The 23,570-nt window shown below is 37.8% G+C and overlaps 1 protein-coding gene across 2 annotated transcripts; it reads right to left on the reverse strand.

Annotated features, from left to right (window-relative positions):
* Positions 1 to 6,820: 6,820 nt before the first annotated feature.
* On the reverse strand, positions 6,821 to 8,469 carry LOC143713939 (uncharacterized). Of its 2 annotated transcripts, XM_077204899.1 has the most exons (6): positions 8,326 to 8,469; positions 8,035 to 8,168; positions 7,813 to 7,944; positions 7,670 to 7,694; positions 7,509 to 7,577; positions 6,821 to 7,419 (listed from the first exon to the last, which is right to left on the reverse strand). In XM_077204899.1, the coding sequence occupies exons 1-6, from the start codon at positions 8,396 to 8,398 to the stop codon at positions 7,310 to 7,312; spliced, it is 543 nt and encodes a 180-aa protein (XP_077061014.1). In that variant the 5' UTR covers positions 8,399 to 8,469; the 3' UTR covers positions 6,821 to 7,309. The 2 variants fall into 2 exon arrangements, 1 of the variants encoding a protein (XP_077061014.1); XR_013195353.1 differs by having other exon boundaries at positions 7,323 to 7,422; positions 7,813 to 8,162; positions 8,326 to 8,449.
* Between the last annotated feature and the right edge of the window lie 15,101 nt (positions 8,470 to 23,570).

Here is a 23,570-nt window from a genome sequence, read left to right on the forward strand (position 1 = left end):
CTTCAGGTTGGTGGAGAGATCCTTCCTCAAGTGGAGGAGTTTAAGTATCTTGTAAAGAGATCTTGCAGTAGATGAAAAGCACTAGAAAAGAAAAGTTGAAATACCATAGAACTGAACATGGACTTGGAATTCCAATACAATACAGTATACTGTCAATTACAGTACGGTAAATATTAATAATTAAATCAGTATCCTCTGCCAAATTGCATTTGAGTTCTGATAATGACTATATTTGTCATACTAGAGCAGTTTCTTAGTCTTCTGATAAGACTTAAGTACTTGGCTACAAATCAGTTTAACAAAACTTTGAGGGTGTGCAACATGTGCTACAGTATTTACTGCACATAGAATAGTGAAAGTTCTCTCATTTTAAGTACTGCTACTGTAATTATACTGTATGTGTTAAGTATAAAAAACCCTGGAGATGAGCCTGTAGACCAACTTCCCTCATGATCATTCCTGCACAAGAACATGGTCAACTATAATGCTTTGTATTTCATTAGGAACAAATATCCTTTGACCACGGCTCCTTCATTTTTCTTTTTCTCTCTTCATCTTTATCTTTGACTCCCACCAGGATTCATTTTCCAAAGCACATAATCCCTCATGGCCCTATTTATATTGTCCTGAGATTCTGATTGGTGTGTCATCAATTTTGCTACTTAATGTTTACATATGGTTAAATGTGTGCTATTTGAGTTCAGTGTGACAATTTTATTATATTATGTGTTTGTGTTTTCTGAATGAGAGCATGGTTAAACCTGTGCAAAATGAGGGCCTTTTTGCGTAGAGTTTTGCAAAAAGCATTAAGAAAATTTGAATGTGTGTGAAAACAGGTTAAATTTGTTAAATGTTTTGAGAAACGTGTCTTTGTTTCTAGAAATGAATGAATGGTTTTGGAAATTGCAATCGATAAAAACTGTAATGCATTTTGTTAATTGGGTATTTATTAGCAAAGTACTGGCGAAATGATGTTTGTCTGGTTAAAACCATGAAATAGCTAAGTATATCAGGATTTGATTTGGGTGAAAAAGAATGGTCACGGCTGGAAAAAAAAACCTTCTCAGACTAAAGGATGAGCCCATTTGTGCTGTTACTTTAGACAGAGTATTTAGCTGACATGTCTGAATGTCAACTGAAATCTGGTAGACAAATCTTGTCAATTATTTGTAGCAATTGTGGTGATGCTCTTTATGAAAGGCAGACGTTTATTGTGTAAACACCCTGTAGCAATGTTCAGGGAAGAAGGAGGCGGGAACCGGCGAACAATCAAAATAAACTTTATTTAAAATAAAACAAACAAACTAAAATACCGCCAGCAGCCCCTCGCGGACGACTGCTGGCTTACCCAAACTAAAACATAACGGCCAGCAGCCCCTCGCGGACGACTGCTGGCTAAAATAAAACACAAATACAAAAACACAACTAAAATCAGGCCTGTTCCTCTCTCGATCATCAACGTCGTCGCTCCTCCTTTATGCTTCCGCTCCTCCGTGAGAGATGCGAGACCGGTGTGCTCACAGGTGTTGCTCATTATCAATCGCACCACCGGCCTCGCGCCATTCTCTCACGTCCCTCGGCCGTCCTGTTCGCCACATACCCCCATCGCCCCTCACAGGCCGGGGGGTACCCACGAGCCTGTGCCTACTCCCCCCCCGGCGGCGGCGATCCCTGGGGGGTATGGACCGACAAGCCGAGGGAAATGGAGACGGAAGCATGAGGAGCGACAGATCGAGAGAGGGGAAAAAAAAAAAAAAAATGGTCCGGTTCCCACAACGCGCTGCCATCTGGTCCCCCACCAGCTGGGCGATCTCCTCCGCGGTGCCTGGCGGTGACGCTGGATGGCCCTCGGTGGACGGTTCGACGCTCCTCCGCCGCCCGGTGGACGGCGACGGCTCCTCGGGTGCCTTGGGCAGACGGTAGGAGTCCCCCGCTCCCTGCACCTCCCCTTCTCTGGTGGACGGCAGCAGGCTCCGGCCCACGGCGAGCGGCGGCGACTCCTCCTCTCCCTCCCGGATGGCAGCCGCCCCTCCAATACACAGGCGGCCGGCAGCGAGCTCGACCGTCCAACCGGCAACTCTCTCCAGCGCACCGCCTCGAGCGTCCATGGCCGCGAGTCCCCCGCTCCCTGCTCCTCCCCTTCTGGCGGATGGCAGCAGGCTCCGGCCCACGGCGAGCGGCGGCGACTCGCGCACCATGCTCGATGACACCGCGGATTCCCCACAGCGGCGAGGACTCTCTGACAGCGCGTTCCTCCCTCTTCCCGGGTTTCGGCACCAGTGTAGCAATGTTCAGGGAAGAAGGAGGCGGGAACCGGCGAACAATCAAAATAAACTTTATTTAAAATAAAACAAACAAACTAAAATACCGCCAGCAGCCCCTCGCGGACGACTGCTGGCTTACCCAAACTAAAACATAACGGCCAGCAGCCCCTCGCGGACGACTGCTGGCTAAAATAAAACACAAATACAAAAACACAACTAAAATCAGGCCTGTTCCTCTCTCGATCATCAACGTCGTCGCTCCTCCTTTATGCTTCCGCTCCTCCGTGAGAGATGCGAGACCGGTGTGCTCACAGGTGTTGCTCATTATCAATCGCACCACCGGCCTCGCGCCATTCTCTCACGTCCCTCGGCCGTCCTGTTCGCCACACACCCAAACTGGGATTTTGCTTTATTAGTAATATGAAGAGCTAGCTGTATGTAGAGGGGCATATGCTTTGTTAATATGATATTTTATTTACCAAGTACAAGGAAATATAATTGTGTTAGACCAGCCATCGCTGACTGTGACTGTGATTTGCTATAACAGAGTGTAGAATCTTACAGTTTCTGTTAGAAAGCCAGAACATGAGCCCCACAGGATAAACACATTTTATTTTTAATGTTCAGAGATATATTTTAAATAACTAAATCAGCTAGAAGAAAGGTAGTTAGATTTTAGCGTAAGGCTTTTTGAATTTCTGCATTTCAAGTTTTAAGATGCAAGAAAAAAACCAAGCAAGTAACTTCACAAGGCATGGAAGGTATTATCAGATTTTATAGACACAAATCACTTTAACAAGACAAGATAGCAAAGGACAAACGATATACTACAATATACTAAAATATAAAAACAAAATAATAGTAATTTGATGTAAAAATGCATTAAAATAAGTAAAATGTTTACAACATATGACAGAAATGTGACAGATATTGCATAATTCTCTAAGTGCTAATTTTATCTCATAACACAATGGCAGCTGAGAGTAAACTTTTACAATTATTGATATTATATTAATTCATATCATATTATTACACATAATACGACAAAGTGTTACATCATCCTTTCGTTTTCTTTAAGTTATGATATTCAGTATGGATAAATTGGTAGCACTCAATTTTACAGTCCTGTAACCCATGAACAGTACTTATTACAGTAATTGCAATAAGTGGGTAATAACTACCCTGAACCTACCCCTAAATCTAAGCTTAACACATCACCACATATTTCTCAGTACTTTCTTAGAAGGTGCACGTACTGTAAAATAAAGTGCAACCTACAATAGTACCAAATATGTCGAGTATGTGAGTATACTTTATCAGATATAGCTTGGCTCACAGCAACACAACCATTTTGATTAATTTTGGGTATACATAAAGTACTGTCTGGATATATTTTTTTTATATGATAGTTCGCATTCAGAAAAAAACTCAACAGCAGTACCCTGTAAAGTACACCTTTATACCTTATCTATAGCCCTTAAGGTACTCATATCTGTTAAGGGGCAGACAATGAGTGTAATGTCCCAGTGACTAGCTTTCTATAAGGTTAGGTGACTTCCAAATAACACTTTTCTCCAGAATTATTAACGCATTAGACGTGTGTACTCACTGGCACAGCATTTCATTGCATTTTGCTTCCACAGCGGCAATTCAAATACTTGTTACTTTTCTCCCACAAAACCTAGACTTAAGAGTGGGTTTACACTGACAAAACAAACAAACATTATTCAATTTAATTGAGATTGTGATTTCTGGTGGAAAAGTTTATGCAAATGAACAGTGTGCTGTGAATGCTACCAACGGGGACACAGAAAGCCATCTGCCCCGTGATACAAATGGATACCACAGCAAAGTAAGAAGACCACCAATGAGAATATCTTTAGTGACCTAAATGCAGTCAGTGTGAACTTGGATTATTATTGTATGACAATTTGGATGACTGTGTGCCATGCTACATACAGTACAGTTTGAGCTTTGTAAAAAGTTGTACAAAACGGATAAAAAATTTTTAACAACATAAATTGAACCCCAAAAAGAAAAGAAACACATTTTCAAAAAACATACTCTGATGATGTAATTAAATGTAATACATATTTGATGAATTTCTCACTAATATAACTCATGTATAATCATCACCTGAATATCGATGTTGACTTATATATATATATATATATATATATATATATATATACCGAGTAACCCCCCCCCCATACGCATTACCCAAACTTTATTATGTAAGCTTTATATTAAATGATAAATGATTTTATAGCCATTTATAGTGTTAATATTAATTAGCGAGTCCACAAACTCATTCTCTCAAAGTGAAGCTTATAAGGCCTGCACGCCCCTGATATGTATAATATATAATAGATCTATATAAATGTTACTTCAACATTATCAAAATTAGTTTTAGATAGGCCTGATACAATTTCTTTATTTTAGTGCCAGAGCCTCTACGGTCCTGCCTTTGTAACACAGGTCAGAATTAAAGGGATAGTTCACGCTATAATGAAAATTAACTCATCATTACCGGTACTCACACTGTTGTTGTTCTAATGCAGTAGGCTTTGATTTTCTTTCTTTTTTGGACCACAAAAGGAGAATTGTTTTAAAAAGTCCTGCTCGAGCTTATCCATAATGGCAGTGAATAGCGACCAGCATCAACCTTTTTTTTAAAAGATGTTTAAGTATCCCAGAATGGTCCCATGCGACATTTGTCATATATTCCAAGTTTTCTGGAAGTTTACCGATATGAAATGTAGGCCTGGTTTCACAGACAGGGCCCTAGAGTAAACCAGGATTAGGCCTTAGTTCAATTAGAACATTTAAGTAGCTTTACACGTACTGCCTTAGAAAAAAAAAAAACTTTACTGGTGTGAATCTTGAGACAAAACAATGGCAGTGACATAGTTGCTTTCAGTTAAAACAGTTAAAATATGCATTTTAGTCAGGGACTACACTTAATGGGGGGTAATGTATTATTTAATAATCCTGCCCTTTGTCTTCCATGCTCGACTGCGTGTTTTTGAGACTATAAGCAACAGTTCAGCTCTGACTCGTCCAGAAAAAGAATACAAGTGAGAAATCATGATTGATAAAAAAAAACTACATGAAACAACACTGAGAAATACCAAAAAAAGTAGACATGTAGGCTACTTTCTTCAATTAGTTAAATATCTCCAGACCGGAACTCTGTTTGATGACAGTCAAAATGACAGTTACATATCTAAACTCGATAACTTCTTGTTGCGACAAACACAACAGTTATATTAACCTCTTAATTTTAGCCTATTCTGTGATGCATTTGTATTAATCTTGATTTCTCACAACTTCTGTACTGTTATGGGGCGAGTAATGTAAACTGTGCTTATAGAGACTCGCGAACGTGTAGTCGAGCACGGAAGACCAACACCCAAAGTCAGGATTATCATTAAATACATTACTTTTCTGTTTGTTTTTCACCAAAGCATACTCTTAGAACACTTGGAATATACGACATGTCGCATGGGACCATTCTGTGATAGTGTTGCGTCTTTTTTAAAAAGCTTGACGCTGGTCGCTATTCACTCACATTAGCCTATATGGGCAAGCGAGACATTTTTATAAAAATCCTCCTTTTGTGGTCCTAAAAAGAAAGGACAATAGCTGTGTAATTGTACGTACGTAGTGAATATTTTGGTCAATTAGCGCTTTTCACAATGTGACTTACAGAATATGTATTACAGTGTCAGTCTCTCTGGAGCAGCTGCTTTGCTTGAACTAGGCTTGAAGTATTAACCACTACACCTTATAGCTGGGCAGTATGATGGTATTACCATGGTATAAAATGTCAACCGTAACATTTTTTTTTATTCTGTATACCGCATAAATAAGTGGCTGTGGCTAACTCACGTGGAGCGTGCTTGAGACTGAGACACTGCGATTTGTCAAAGAAACATGGAGAAAGACAAAAGAGCAGATCAATAGGATCCAAGGAATACGCTTGTATAAAGGATTGTTAACGTGTTATTTTTAGAACTAAGGCGGCATCAATATACATTAATATCTTAACGAATAGAAATAGCCTTAAATAATGTTTAGTTATCGTCATCTTTTCGTCTCTTATGTGTAGTTACTTTTTACACACAAGAATCTCATTCAGCGTGGATGCGCAAGCGGATGCCATGTGGTAATGAACAATACCTGATTGATAAAGCTAATGTACATAATCCTGTATCTGAGGAAAAAGGACTAAATATTGAGAATGCAACAGCAGTAACAGTAACTGCTGTTCAGATTGAATACTGCTGTTCTCCTTCTAGTTGGGTTTATTTATTATATAAAGCCCTTTTTGTAGATTTTCCAGAATAACTACATAGGCCTATCTAAATATCTATATATCGGGAAATGTATTGTTACCGTGACATAAAATGAGTCATACCGTGAAACACAATTTTGGTCATACCGCCCATTCATCAATCCATATACACTACATCATTTCGTTTTGAGTCACTGAAGCAATTTGACAAGTAGCAAAAAAATGCATAACTCTTTCTGTGAAAGAAAAATATACATTATATGACTGAACTGTAATGGTCTTTATTCCTGCCAGTGAGACAGAACGACAACATCACCCATAGGCTAAATTTATATTAAAGTCCCCGTGAACCGGAAGTTGCAAACGACTTTTCTCCAGTGTTGTGACGTATTTCCGAGAGAAACGGAATACTAAATGAGGCAAAATAGTGTGCGTGGCTTTTTTTCCAACTAGCACCTGATTGGATCTAGAAAAGTAGGTGTTTCATTCAAACACACAGGCAGCCTGTGTACTGTCAGTTGGAGGGGCGTCGTTACGGATGTTAAGCAGACACCCAAACCGTCAAACCTACGTCATCAGGGAAGGTCCTCCAATGCAGAGGGGAGGGGAAATTTCAGATTTTGATTAAAGATTACGAAGCCAAAAAATTTTTTTGTGTGGATTGACTTGCATGGATGAATTGTTCACCACAAAACGATCAATTTAGGCAAACAAAGTAAGTATGGTCAATTTTGAATTCATGGGGACTTTAAGCTTTGTTAAGGCACTCGCATTGTCTATTTCTGAAATAGCAAAACGAAATGGTGATTAGCACCAACAATCCACCAACAATCAAAGTAATCCCCCACGGAGGTAAACCTGCTGAATAACAGATAGCAAAAGATAAGGGTTTAGAGTGAGTGCAAGGCGAATTAACATAAAAACTTTAAAGACTAAAATGCTTTTACCGTTGTAATTATAGTTGTCATCTTGTTCTTCTTTGGGGTCATGTGCTGGTGAATGTTTCTTATCTGTAACTTTAGATTTATACAATCAAAAGTACAATTTTTATACACTACAATAAGTATTAGTTTTAAGAGCATATGTTGTGAGTATTGATTATGCTTACCGGTATAAATTATATTACACTTACACTGTAATAGAAGAGAAAAGTTATTTTAGAACCTCGGCTGTTCTAATGGCATAACAACGAAGCCACACAAACAAGTGTGCAGTCATTTAGTAAATGAAATACACATTATTTGCTCCTACCGTGCCACAGTCAAGTAGCCATTGCAGGTTCTCGCAGACATTGAGTGTGAGGCTCTTATAAGTGACATCTTGTACACATGGTAATCTCTTTCCACTGGCATCCCGGGTTGAATCGACAATAAATGTCCCATTCTAGTCAAAAAACAGCAAACTGAGGAGTTACAAAACATTGACTTTTTAAAAAATGAAATTGTATCGATTGAATCTAGAACAGCAAACGACCTCGAAGTACCATCCTTGTTCTTGTTCTTTGCAATTTTCAAAGCATGTGATGTTCGCCGGCACGGTGTATGTAAATCCAGTGGTCGAGCGCAGGCTCCTGCATGATATTTCCTGATTTGCAGGGCAATCTGATCCTAAATAAAAGATTCAATTTAATAACACGACATAATAGGCTACTTTAAAATTCTTCTATGACTTATTAGTGAGGCTGAAACTACGTGGATGATCAATGCACGGAGTTTGCCACGCATATTAACAACAAATAAATGTTACTTAGAGGAAAACTCTTACTGTTAGATCCCACGGACTTTGCAAGAAAAATAACAAATAGCCCTAAACGTAGCATTGACTTCACAACTGCCATCGGATGGATCGCTGCTGTTACGAATGTCTGTCTGTTCCACCCGATCGTGAGCCTCCTGAACTCACTCTCACTGATCCAGGAAAAAGGTTTTTGAAGCAGATGAGTCAACACTTGTGGGCGCGGTTTTTACAGTGCGATACTATACGAACCACGTGCGATACTATGGAATTACTTGTGTGCCAATACTAACGACAGTAATGAAAATATAAATTGAAACTAAATAAAATATATTTGGAACTGAAAAAGAATAAATCTAAGGCAACTTTTTTTTTACTTCGTTTTCAATACACTGCATGTTACTATACTGTTTTCTCATCTTTGTTTTGCTGATCTGAACTTACAAATGCATTTCTAGAGTTTTCATTTGCTTCTGAATTAAGATTTCCTTCGCATATAGCTCTCGTGGGGGCGGGGCTAGCAGCAGTGTGTTCTCATTGGCTACTGAGTTTTTGATTGACAGCTTCTTGACCTGGAAGTGAAGATGTCACTAGCTACGTTTACATGGTTCAATCGGAATGAAATCAATCTGATTGATGAATCCGAACACAGTGTTTACATGGACGATAAATAAAGTAATCGGGTTGATGTGCACGTTTACATGTCACAAGTTTTAAATCGGAATTGATTTTTTGACATGCGCACACTGCACGAATATACTGTCGCTGCTCGTGCATAACTATTCTCCTCTATTGGTTCTTTTTTTTTTTTTTTTTAAACAGCAGACTTAATATTTATCCGTCTCTGGTCATGATGGAGACGAGCATATACAGTATGAACCGTTTTGCCGCTGCTTATATTGATCACGCAGTAAAAACCCCGCACCTAAAACCAGTCGTGTGTGGATGAGAGTCTGAAACAAGGACTGGTGGGACGTTGTCCTGCTCCACTTCACAGACGCTGAGTGAAATGAGATAATAACTGGACGCTCATTTAGATGACACTTTATTCAACAGGAAGAACAGCTCGTTCCGTGCGTCATACGTCATTACGCTATTTCAACGTCCCTGCACATGCGCAATCCTTTCAGTTTTGGTTTTCAATCTGATCAAGTGTTTACATATTCTCTCGATCGGATTACAAAAGGAATAAACCACCCCTTTCAATCCGATCGAAATTCCAATCGGATCGAGCTCAATCAGATCAATTTGGTGTTTACATGAAGGTTTTTTAGTCTGATTGAGTCCTTCATCCGATTATAAGGGTCCATGTAAACGCAGCTACTGTTGTGTTAACCCATGCTGCGTTCCAGTCCACTTTTAGACATGCACTTGCGAACTTCCCTAAGCACTTCCCCTCGGGGAAATCTCTGCCGCCAGTTTGAAGTGCGTTCCACTTTGTGAAGTGGACGAGGGAAGTTTATATGGACAGACCCTCGTTCCCTCGATTTTGACAGAGGGAGCGAGTCTACTTCATATGTACACTTCAGGCAGCTCCATATACCACAATGCAACACGATTGTGTCGCCTCTGCAGATCTCGCCTAATCACCATCACCACAAACAACTCTATGATATATTAATTAGATTTTTTTTATATAAAACAATCCAAACACACTTATATACATTTGGATGCTGCATTAAACAAATTCTTAAAGGGAAAAAAATTGTAAATAATAAATCAACTACATAGCTGATTCCAAGTGATCAAGGGCTTAGGACGTTCCAGTTTAGCCCATTGCAGTTTCCGCCAGAAGTGGGCACTCGTGCAACGTAGGCAATGACGCACATCCGAGTGAACGAGACGGAGGGAAGTTAGCGAGTGAAGGGCATATCAATTTTGGACTGGAACGCAGCCCTAGTGTTAACCATAGACAGTAAAAGAAATGGACACAGCGAGCGACCCCCTTGATTTCAATGGAGAAAACTGAAACCCGATGAGAGCACTCACTTCCTGATGGCTGAGCGTACTGCGCAGGCTCAAACTGAGCTTGACGACAGTCTGACAGTTGTAAATCTTCTAGTAGCTGTGCCAAGACAAATCTGAATCACCTAATTCCTCAAAAACGTTGTTGAAATATTTTGTCCTGTTGCTTCTATGGACTCTCTATCTATGGGCTTCTCCCTTGACTTTATGCCTCTATGTCCCCCCCGATTGCCTCATAGACAGTAAAAGATTGCCTGCGAGCTTCTCCTCCTGTCTATACGGTAATTTCTCTATTGTGTGACAGAAAGTCGCGTGGTTATGATGACACAATCGTTAGCCTATTTTTACAAAAACGGCTTCTATAAAGACAGATTCAAATGGCCACTGGGCTTCAGTTGTTTTGAACATTAATGAGGTTTTGTTTATTTTATTCAATGTATATGGCTACAATAGTGTTCCCTTAAACAACAAATTACTATCTGAAGTTTCTGACTCTTTGCTTGAATTCAAACGTGTGTATCTAACTGATAATATTATTATAGGAGGAGATTTCAACATGGTTATGGATGATGCCTTAGATCGTTTTCCGCCCAAATTTAACACTTCTCACCCAAATCCTTACCTCCTTAATTTTTGTTTGAATAATAATGTAGTGGATGCTTGGAGGGATGGGAATCCAAATCTTAAACAATTTTCCTGGTTCAAAGCTAATGGGACTTCCAAATCGAGAATTGATTATTGGTTAACCTCGTCTAACCTATCTGGCTTTATCAAAGATATCTCAATATCTGCGGCACCTTTGACAGATCACTGTTGCATCTTTATATCCTTCTACTCGGGCAAAAGAGAATCACGCAACAAGGGTTACTGAAATTCAATACCGATTTATTGAAACACGAAGACTTTTGCTCTCAAATTAAATCTATAATTAATGATATAGTATCGTTGACGGACCTTACCTCTTTCATAAGTAAATGGGAATATTTAAAACACAAGATTCGGGAATTTTCTATACAATTCAGTAAAAATTTAAGTAAGGCCAGAACACAATTGGAGTTAGAATTGACAATAGAATTAAACAATTTATGTAATAAAAGTGAAATGGATAATGAAACCAAATCACAAATTCTTTCCTTGCAATCTAAAATTGATAATTTATATATTCAAAAAGCTAAAGGAGCATATGTGAGATCTAGGGCAAGATGGATAGAGAAAGGGGAAAATAGTAATAATTATTTTTGTAGACTTGAAAAAAGGCGACAGGAGAAAAACGCCATAAACTCTCTTTATGTGAATGGAGTTGAAAATACCTGTCCTAAAATGATTTCCTCAGAGGTTCTCCAATTTTATAGTTCCTTATATAGATCATCATTCTCTGCATCAGACTGTAATACTCTCTTTGACAATATACATACACAAACATACCGCAGTTAGACCAGGATTTTAAAGACTTATGCGAGGCTGACATTATAATAGAGGAATTAGATAAAGCAATAGATAAATTATCTGCAGGGAAATCCCCAGGCCCGGATGGCCTCTCTTCAGAATTTTATAAATTCTTTAGGGAAGATTTGAGAGAACTATTATTTCAAGCCTTTCTTGAGTGTATCCAAAATAACTCCCTATCTTCGACTATGAAACAGGGTTTAATTACTCTCATCCCCAAACCAGGTAAAGACGCACGACACATAGATAACCTTCGTCCTATCACTCTATTGAACTGCGATTATAAAATTCTAGCTCATATATTTTCCAATTGGCTCAAGAAAAACTTTAATCAAATAATTAGTGAATCACAGTCTGGTTTTATAAAAGGCAGATCAATACATAACAACATCAGATTAATATTAGACATTTTGGATTATAGCGAGTGGATTGAGGATGACGGATATATACTTTTTTTAGATTTCAGGAAAGCATTTGATACGGTTGAACATAATTTCATATTTAAATCCCTCGAAAGGTTTGGTTTTGGCAATAAATTTATTTCTTTTATAAAAATGTTATATGAAGACATCAATAGTTCTATCTCACTATCGTTTGGAACATCCCAAAGATTTAACATTTCACGAGGAATAAGACAAGGATGTCCCATTTCCCCTTTCTTATTTATCTTAGCGGTAGAAATGCTTGCTATCTTGATAGATAAAAACAGCAACTTTGACAAATTGAATGTATTTGGAAGACAAATTGGTATTAGTCAATTAGCTGATGATACAGTGATCTTTTTAAAGGACCAATATCAAATTGATTAAGCCATCCAATTTATTGATCTGTTCTCCAAAGCATCAGGCCTACACTTAAACTTAAATAAATGTGAATTATTTGCAATTCATGGCAGCGAACTAGACTCTTTATGTAATATACCGATAAAAACATCTGTAAAATACCTGGGGATAACTATTACTAGAGATAGCAATCAAAGTGTCCAAGAAAATTTTGTAAAAAATCTTTCAAAAGCTAAATTTATTCTCAACAACTGGATACAAAGAGATATCTCAATTTTTGGAAGAGTTTTGTTAACCAAAATGGAACTGCTCTCTAGGTTTGTTTACCCAACCTCCTCGCTAGCTATCCCACCTCACTTACTAAAAGAATGTAACATTGCAATATTTAACTTTATTTGGAAAAATAAGCATCACTATATTAACAAAAATGATTTAGTTCACAGTTACGAAGAAGGAGGATTAAATATTATTGACTTAGAAATTATGAATAGTGTTTTAAAAACTCAGTGGTTAAAATCTTTTCTTTGTAATCCAAACGGCTTATGGTTTACTGTTTCTGCCTCAATATTTGAGAAAGTAGGTGGTTTGGAATTTCTGATTCGATGTGATTTTGAGTTGCACAAATTACCTCTTAAATTGTCCGCCTTCCATCAACAAGTTCTCCTTTATTGCAAGTTAGCATTTTCCCACAATTTTAGTCCACACAAAACTTGTATCTGGAATAATCGCTTTATTTTACACCATAACAAATCTTTATTTTATGGAAACTGGATTCAATATAACATATTTTCCCTGTTGGACATGATGGAGAACTATGGTAATGTTCTCAATTACAATGATTTTTGTTTGAAACATGGATTTGCATGTCACCCGAAAGAGTTTTACACAATTGTAAATGCCATACCAAAAAACATGGTGTTACTGGTAAAGGGGATTCTTTCACACTACTCTGTGACATTCTCTCTCCCATCTCCTTCTCTGGGTGAATTATCTATAAGAGATCATAAATGTAACAACAAATATATTAGAAGTGTTTTTATTGATAGACTTCATCCAAATAGAAATAAACGTTACTATATTTTTAGAGATTTTAACCCGGAGGAGGTGAAGGAATTGAGAATGAATTATTTTACCTTTCCAAGTCTCCCTTAAGTAAAAGAAATTCATTTTAAAATTATAAATGACATATACCCTTCTAAAGAATTACTGAAATCTAAATTTGATATCGGAGAAAACTCTTGTCAATTTTGTGAAACTGATATTGAAACTACAGAACATATTTTTTATTATTGTAATTACTCAAAGTTATTTTGGCCTCAATTGTACAGTAAACTATCATGTATTATTACATGTGTAAACCCCCTTGAATACAAACATATTAAGTTTGGTGTACTTAAGAAAGATTGTTCACAGCACTTCTTGATTAACAATCTTTTTGAACTTGCTAAATACTTTATTCACAAGTGCAGATTTTTGAAACCCCCCCCCAACCTTTCCTCATTTTTCTAATGAACTTAAAGGGTTAGTTCACCCAAAAATGAAAATTAAGTCATTAATTACTCACCCCCATGCTGTACCAACCCCGGAAGACCTTCGTTCATCTTCGGAACACAAATGAAGATATTTTTGATTAAATCTGAGAGGTGGATCACTGCTACATAGGCTGCCAGAGGGAATGAAACTTGACGGCCCAGAAAGTCATTAAAGAACATGTTTAAATATTCCATGTGCCTACAGTGGCTCAACTATAAGTTTATCAAGCGACGAGAATACTTTTTTTCCGAAAAAAAAAACATAAATAACGACTTTATTCGACTACTCCTTTTCTTCCTTGTGGGCCCGAGACGAGAGTTCAAGAGATTTCCACGACGCATGCGCGAGAACTGAACAAGAAGTATTAGAAGAAGAACGTCCTCTTCTCAGTTCTCGCGCATGCGTCGTGGAAATCTCTTGAACTCTCGTCTCTTGATAAACTTATAGTTGAGCCACTGTAGGCACATGGAATATTTAAACATGTTCTTTAATGACTTTCTGGGCCGTCAAGTTTCATTCCCTCTGGCAGCCTATGTAGCAGTGATCCACCTCTCAGATTTAATCAAAAATATCTTCATTTGTGTTCCGAAGATGAACGAAGGTCTTACGGGGTTGGTACAGCATGGGGGTGAGTAATTAATGACTTAATTTTCATTTTTGGGTGAACTAACCCTTTAAGGCTTTTGCTTCTTCACTTTGCACCCTTTCAAATGAGAAAGCTTCTACAGTAGCCAGTTTTTTCAATAAGCTAAGTGCACTTTAGCTTTTTTGCCCCTTGCAAGGACTTACTTTTACATAAATGTTATTCTTTTTATTTTATTTTTTATTTTTGTTTTCTTGATTGTATATTTGATTTGAGTCTATGATTTGATTTGTATATGTCTGCCCTCTGAGAATTGTAATTAATACTGTTTGTTCAATACCTATTTTGTCTGTAAAATTGAATTTCATTAAAAAAAAACAAAAAAAACGGCTTCTATGGGGCCATAACGTAAGATACAAAGTAATGGAGCCTTTTATTCTTCATTGTCGTGTTTCTATAGAAATAAATAATGTACAAATGAAGTATTTGGACGCCTCAGATGTAAAGTTATTTTGCCGTCAAAGTGATGGCAAAATGAATGGGAGTCAATGGAATGCTAACTGTAGGTAAAGTTCTGCTACAATGGCGGCCCCAGGGAGGCTTCAGTTTCTGGCTAATGGATTACCCCCTTGTGGATGTGAGCGCCTGTAAGCTCAATTGTATATTTAATTTGAGTGATATTAAGTTATGTTTGTTTTTGAATTTGATCTGTATTTACCTGCTGCTACTACTTTTATCGCCTGAAGCTTTTAGGAGCGCAAGAGATCTATTCAGTACGGTGGCCGAGAGGTGCAAAACAAATCACAATTATAAAAACAAAATAACAATTCAGAAAACACAACGACAATTCAGAAAACACAATAACAATTGAGAAAACACATTGACAATTCAGAAAACAAAATAACAATTCAGAAAACACAATAACAATACAGAAAACAAAACGACAATTCAGAAAACACAATAACAATTCAGAAAACACAACGACATTTCATAGAAAATGGAAAAGGTAGGTACATTTTGAGAATGGCAAACTTGTCGCTGATTGGACGAGACACCTGTCAATCAAGCTTTACAGGAAGTAAGAAATTTGTGATCAAAATGGAACACACATTAAACATTACTTTGAAGAAGGACATTCATATGCCGTGATTGTGAACATGCTGGTGACATACCACGACATTAAAATGAGCTTGTGCTCAAATGGCTTAAGTTTATCGCACCCATCAACATGCCAAAGATAGTTCGGTCCCATGGAGTGATATGCAGACATCCTAAGTCTCCCGGAAGTTCCCCGCATATTGATAGCGGCTCCCTGTTGCCCGCAAATTAGTTAAAAACTCGGAGCTCTAGAGAATCTAGAGCTCGCGAGTTTTAAACCGTGTAGCGCACGGCAGAGGTAGAGACAGAGAGCGAGAGACCTTGCGTGTGTGCCTCACGAAGCGCATGTAAATATTTTTTAGTAATCTTGTAAATAGTTTTAATACCGTGGTATTTCACCAGCATGTCCACAATCACGGCATATGACTGTCCTTCTTCAAAGTAATGTTTAATGTGTTCCATTTTCGCATTTAGCAAAACAAAGTTGATCACAAATTTCTTAATTCCCGTAAAGCTTGATTGACAGGTGTCTCGTCCAATCAGCGACAAGTTTGCAATTCTCAAAATGTACCTACCTTTTCCGTTTTCTTTGAAATGTCGTTGTGTTTTCTGAATTGTTATTTTGTTTTCTGAATTGTTATTTTGTTTTCTGAATTGTCAATGTGTTTTCTGAATTGTTATTGTGTTTTCTGAAATGTTATTTTGTTTTCTGAATTGTCGTTGTGTTTTCTGACTTGTTATTTTGTTTTTATAATTGTGATTTGTTTTGCACCTCTCGGCCACCGTAATATGGTCTATTGAGGTGTAATTGTACATTAAGGTGTTTCTGCAACTACAGGCACTTTTGACTATCCCAATTTTAAAAAAAAATCAACCTCTATGAATTTCAATTTTAACCATCACAGTTTGTAATACATATAAAAATTTGCACAAAATAGAATGTAGTCGTTAAGATTTGAATCTGGAACATGTTTATTTTTTATGTTTTTTGGGTCATCTTCTTAAAAAGTGTCCTTTTTAAATGACAAAATTACGTTTTTCTTTAGTAATTTCTATAAAAAAATGTAATATGTTTAAATATTTTTTTTAAATTTGCTGCAGTTTTGTTAATACTGATATAAAAAATATATATACAAAATATCGAGTTTCATGTTTTTTTCTATGCCATGTAAAAAAATGACATTAACCTTAGATGTCAATTGTTTCCATACACACAAAAGATAACATTTAACTTTTTATTACATATGTTGCAATTTCAATCTGTTAATCATCTCAGCTTAAGTGTAAAAATATTTTTTGTAAATGAAAATGTGAAAAAAAAAAAAAATGAAAATAGAGCAGTGCTGCGGTAATGACATCTTGTGTCGGTAAGGACATGTTTATATAGATACTAATATATATACTAATATATACTTCAGTACTAATAATGTACTGAATATTTGTAATTTAATATACAGTAAACCTTGAATTTGTCTCTACCGCAACAAAAGGTCTTTACCACAACACCTAAATTTGCTGCGGTAAAGTTGTTGCGGAAATGACATTTTTGATAATATTTTAGCTAATTGGCAGCTAGCAAGGCCTACCACATTAGTTTTGACTCTTAGCCTCTTAATATACATGAATTCAACAGTAATATACATTTAATTTTTAAAATGTAGTTCAAAATCTTTAAGCTGAATTGTAAGGACAATAAATACTAGAGCAGAAAAGATGATGTTTACCTTATTTTTTGGTATCTTGTGAGTGAGGTAGTGTGGTAGCCCAGTCTGTCAGCAATGTGCTCAAGTGATAATTTCTGTTTCCATAGAAACTAGACTTGTTTGTGTTCGATAAAATTTCATAATAAAATTTTTTTTTCATTGTTGTGGCAAAGACTCAAAAGTGTGGGACAGGCACATTTAGTTAAAAAAGTCATAAAAATGATCAGTAAATAATACAAAGAATTTTAAGATGTAAATGAATCTGTATATTAAACAATTCCATTTGAAATAATGTCAAATTGTAATTAAATTAGCTTATTTTATGTATCTCAACATTGAGACTACAGGTGTGGGACATTAACAAAAATTGTGTTTTTAGCTATAAATGCTTCATAATATTATATTTAATCACAATAATCAGTAATTATATTTTTTGTCAAGATTTGTAATGGCACTGTGAATATATTTATGAAACATCAAATGACAAATTTTAACATAAATCTAAAATGTCACTGCTGGGACTTAAAAGAAACACCCTATAATACTGAAAATATTGCAACATTATAAAAAAATGTCCAATGTTTTCGGAGAATATTTGTTTATTCCTAATGATTCTTCTGCATGTTATGCTGTTATGATTTAAAGAGAATAATAGGCCTATACTGTATGTGTGTGATATATTCAGCCGTCAAGAAAGTTTTACTTCAACCAGGTAATCAAGGTTGGCAACCATGGCCATCACACTACTTATTGTTAGCATATGCATTTACACCATAAAAATTAATGATCACTTAAATAAGAGGAATTTAAACAATATGAGAATTACAATCGTGGCTTGCTGTCAGATATTATAGACCTCAAAGGGCATGACATTAAAGGAGAACTCCGGTCAATTTTAAGTTAATCTTGATCGTTATACCTTTGTGAGTACTGTCTATAGAAAAAATTCCGAACCGGATTGGTGCTTGCAACACGGAGCTGCGACCGCAAATGCTCAGAGCTCCCCCTCAGCTAAAACGGCAGTTATGGGGGCATATACATAAAGAGTGTCTTTGTGCCTCTTAACAGACACAGGGCTGCCAACTCTCACGCATTGAGCGTGAGACACACGCAATTGACCCAATTCTCACGCTCTCACGCCACACCCCCGATTTCTCACGCTTAAGTGTCAACCCGGTAGGTAAAATGCCTGAAAGATGAGTTTATCTATATATCTACCTGTTGAGCCACTCGTGATCGACTAGTTATACCGCAAATTAGTTAAATATCCCGTAATCTAGAGTAAAGATATTGTGCTCCAAACCGCGCGCACGGCAGAGGTAAGCGAGCGAGAGACCTTGCGTGTGCAGACCCCCCCCCCCCCCCCCCCCCCCCGTTGGAGTAGTCTCACGCCAAGCTAAACTCAAAAGTTGGCAGCCCTGCAGACACAAGATGCAATTAAAATGTCTGTCCAACATTAACAGGGCCCTTACATGTGAACAAGATGCGTTTAGCAACAACCCTTGTCAGAGTTGCCAACTTTTGAGTTTTGCTTGGAGTGGGATTTTTTGACCGGGGTGTTGTAGGCTACTGTATCACGGGCCGTTTGAACTGACGGGCTACAGCGATCTGTCACATTTAAAAGCGCCAAACGTTGGACATAGGCCTATTGACAGAATCTGACAGCTGAGAATTTGTTCCATATCAAAAGTAACCTTCTCTGTCTAGTCTGTCCTCAGTGTCCTCTTTGTCCGCGATTTTTCTCTGCGTGAGAAAATGCAGTGGTCCAATTAGTAGTTATGAGAGCCTGAGCTTGCTTATAGTAATTCTGAAATTAGTGCACATGAGTGAAAAAAAAATACAGCACAGAACAATGTCTAATTTAGCGTGAGATTTCATTGTTGAGCGTGAGACCGTGAGATTGAGGCTGAATGCGTGAGTGTCACGCCAGATGCGTGACAGTTGGCAACCCTGCATTGTTTAAATTCACCTAAATAGTGTTTTAGACGGCTAGCTGTAGTCTCGCGCTGAAGTCCCGTGGGAAATAAGTTGTATTCAAAGGTAAATAGTAGTGATGGGAAGTCCGGTTCTTTTCCGCGAACCGGTTCTTCCGGACAGTTCGTTTCAATGAACTGGTTCAAGAAATGGTTCGCGTTTGTGCCGATCCGAATTGTGGCAACAGAATGCGAAAATAAAACCTATTTTCATCGTCTTCCTTTCCATGACCTCGAGATTCTGCAGTTGTGTCTAGTTGTAGCTACTACAACTTTATGCGCAAACTCCCATACAAGTAACGCTACGCGCTAAAGATTACCGCATTTGCAGCGAACACTTTGACAACACAGACACAACACAGCGGGGCCGGTTGAAGAAAAAAGCGATTCCATGGACGAAGACGTGTGCAACCACGGTGGAGGTAATGTAAACTTTATTTATCCTTCCATTTGGGCGCTGTGTTGTGTCTGTTTAGTCACCCTTGATCGACACAAACGCAAACCATTTCTTCTTCACCTACACACAGCTATTTACCTTTGGCTACAACTGAATTCCCATGGGACTTCAACGCGAGACTACAGGTAGTCGTCTAAAACACTGGTGAATTTAAACAAGTGCTAAGTTGCTAAACGCGTCTTGTTCACATGTAAGGGGCCTGTTCACTTTGGACAGACATTTTAATTGCATTTTGTGTCTGTGTTAAGACTGAGGCACAAAGACACTCTTTATATATATGCCCCCATAACTGCCGTTTTAGCTGAGGGGGAGCTCTGGGCATTTGCGGGAACAGCTCCGTGTTGCAATGACCAATCCGGTTCTTTTTTTTTTTTCTATAGACAGTACTCACAAAGCAGGTATAACGATCAAGATTAACTTAAAAATTGCCCGGAGTTCTCCTTTACATAGCCTATTGCACACAAAGAATGTTCTTGTTGCCATTTTTTTTTTATCTTGCTGATGTATTTAGTTATTTAATTTAGTCATAAATTATCTTCTAACATTTACAATTCTAAATTGTATCATAAATCATCAACAGTTTCAATTGTGACTTATAAAACCAGGTGAACATATGTAATTGAAAATATGAATTTAAATAAATGTACATTCTTTATTGTCATTAAAGCATATACCCAAGTATGAAAGTGAAAGTGGATGCTTATGTTGTGCCAGGAAAGACCAGAATCCACAAAACATTAACTGCATACTATACATGTAATGCACACTATTCTCATGATTTACATTACTATACAAAATGCATACAGAATACATTTTTAAAATTCATATACATTTTTTAAATGATGCAATGATCCTTTGAACAGTTCCTGTTGCAGTACAAGTAACAAAACAGTGGCTGGGTGGGTACAAGGATAGTCCACCCCCCCCCAAAAAAGAAATAGAATAGAAAAAATAGACTTCTCTCACTATTTACTCACCTTCATGCCATCCTTGTATGACTATTGTTTCTTCACAAGGAAAAAATCCATCTCTGTGGGTACATATAATACAAGTGGATTGTAAACCCTGGCCATGTACTTATGACAGTTGGTCGGAAGTGATTTTTAATATTTAAAACAGTTTACATTATTAGTATTTTTCTTATCTAGCCTATTGTTTCCCTTGATTCATCCACTGAGGTCGCATGGACATCACAATCACTGTGTGCGGTTTTTAAAGCATATAGCACTAGCAGAGATGGATTACTTTCCTTAAAATCTAAATTCTTGTTTATCTGTAGAAAGAAACTAAAATGCATCTGGGACAGCATGAGGGTGAGTAAAATAAGTGAGAATTTTTATTTTTGGGTAAACGATCCCCTTAACATTCATATGCTGTAGGTATGCTAATCCAAGATCAGCATAGACTAATAAGAATAAAGTGCAACCTCTTGTGTACTTGTGAACTGTGTTTGTTTTAATCTAGAGCTCCAAAGAAATTAAAATATTTTCTATTTTTTATATTAAAATAAAATAAATCAGGTGTCTGCGAATTCAAAGGTGATGTGTCTGAACAAAGTAAGATTATTGTCTGATGGGGACAGTGGATCTCTGGTACCAGGGCCGTATTAAGACAGTGTGGTGCCCCTGGGCACTATACCTCCCTGAAGAAGCCTGGACTATGGAGGAGTGATCCAGCTCTCAGATTTCATCAAAAATATCTTAATTCGTGTTCCGAAGATGAACGAAGGTCTTACGGGGTTGGAACAACAAGAGGTTGAGTAAATACTTAAAATTACTTAAAACTAAAAATTGTGTGAACTATCCATTTAAAAAGCGCGAGGATTCGTAACAACATCGTTTTGTGACAGAACTTTCATTCATAAATTCACCCCGTCTGTCTTTGCGCAGCGACACGGATCGAATCGCAGAATCCAGTCACAAATGTAACAGCCTTTAAAGTGGAACGTCACGGATTATGGCCATTTTTGAATGAATAAATCAAAAGTAGGGATGTACACTGAATCAAATCTCGATATGCACTAGTGTCTGTGAATATTAAAGCTCAAAAATACTGCTATTGAAAAAATCTTTTGAGTGTTCTGCCCCTAGGGGATTATATCCTTGTTAGAGTAATTAGGACCTCTAGCGGTCAAGTATGGTATTGCACGCTGAATCAGGAAGTTAGTTTTAAAGGTTGTATCAAGTCAAGTCAAGTCACCTTTATTTATATAGCGCCTTTTACAATAGAGATTGTTTCAAAGCAGCTTTACAGAGATAACAGGAAAATCCTGTTGTAATAGTATTGTTAAATACAAAATGAGATGTCCCCAACTAAGCAAGCCGAAAGCCAATGGCGACAAAGGCGAAAAAAGGCGACAAAGGCGAAGAAAGGCGAAAAGGCGACAGTGGCAAGGAACCAAAACTCCATCAGGTGACAGAATGGAGAAAAAAACCTTGGGAGAACCCAGGCTCAGTCAGGGGGCCAGTCCTCCTTTGGCCAATGAACGAACAGTGTATGATTATGATTCAGGCATAATCAGGTCAGAAGTCAGATGAGATCAGAACTTTCACAATATTTATTCAGTTCATCTGGTTGGGGTCGGAGTCATCACGCCGGTATGGAGACGAGTTTGTTGAGGTTTCCATGAGGCCTTCACAGGGTTGATGAGGCTGGCACTTCAGGGATTGTTGTCGTCGTGTCAAGGCGCAGATCCTTCATCAGATCTGGATATGGCCTGGATCCGGCAGTTTGCAGTAGACCTAGGGATAAACAGAGAGACTAATATTAGCGTAGACGCCATCCTTCTTATGATGTACAAAGTAGCCAACATCAGGATTTATGGGAAGGGTTCGCGGTTCCGGCTGATCTAAACTATGCAGCCTAAAATTGAATTATAGGAGTCTATAATGTGTTATGTGTATGCTAAGCCAAAGAGATGTGTTTTTAGTCTAGATTTGAACTGATAGACTGTGTCTGCTTCCCGGACAATGTTAGGAAGATTGTTTCAAAGTTTTGGTGGTAAATAGGAAAAGGATCTACCGCCAGCAGTCAATTTAGATATTCTAGGTATTATCAACTGGCCAGAATTTTTAGATCACAATAGACGTGAAGGTGTATAATGCGTTAAGAGCTCACTCAAGTACTGTGGAGCTAAACCATTTACTGATTTCTAAGTAATCAGCAATAATTTAAAATGTATACAATGTTTAATAGGGAGCCAATGAAGTGTTGACAGAACTGGGCTAATATGTTCATACTTCCTGGTTCTGGCAAGAACTCTAGCAGCTCCATTTTGGACCAACTGTAGTTTATGTATTAAATGTGCAGGGGAACCACACATGGTGGTGATGGCGCAGTGGATAAGACACATGCCTTTGGTGTGAGAGACCCGGGTTCAAATCCACTGTGAGACACCAATGTGTCCCTGAGCAAGACACTTAACCCCTAGTTGCTCCAGAGGCGTGCGACCTCTGAAATATAGCAATTGTAAGTCGCTTTGGATAAAAGCGTCAGCTAAATGAATAAATGTAAATGTAAACCACCCAGTAGAGCATTACAATAATCTAGCCTTGATGTCATGAACGCATGAACCAATTGTTCCTACATTTTTCATTGAGAGCATATGACGTAATTTAGATAAGACGAAAAAATGCAGTTTTACGGATACACGTGACTTTCAAATGAAAGATTGGTATCAAAGAGCACACCCAGGTTCCTAACCGACGACGAGAACTTGACAGAGCAGCCATCAAG

Source organism: Siphateles boraxobius, unplaced genomic scaffold (genome assembly GCF_051911475.1).
Source record: "Siphateles boraxobius isolate OS27281-9 unplaced genomic scaffold, OSU_SipBor_1 12, whole genome shotgun sequence".
Lineage (NCBI taxonomy): Eukaryota > Metazoa > Chordata > Actinopteri > Cypriniformes > Leuciscidae > Siphateles > Siphateles boraxobius.

Coding starts and splice junctions, on each gene's coding strand:
- LOC143713939 (XM_077204899.1), bottom strand. CDS start 8,398: ATGGCAGTTGTGAAGTCAATGCTACGTTTAGGGCTATTTGTTATTTTT. Junction 8,169..8,325: donor AAAGTCCGTGGGATCTAACA/GTAAGAGTTTTC, acceptor TCTTTTATTTAG/GATCAGATTGCCCTGCAAAT. Junction 7,578..7,669: donor GTGTAATATAATTTATACCG/GTAAGCATAATC, acceptor ATAAATCTAAAG/TTACAGATAAGAAACATTCA.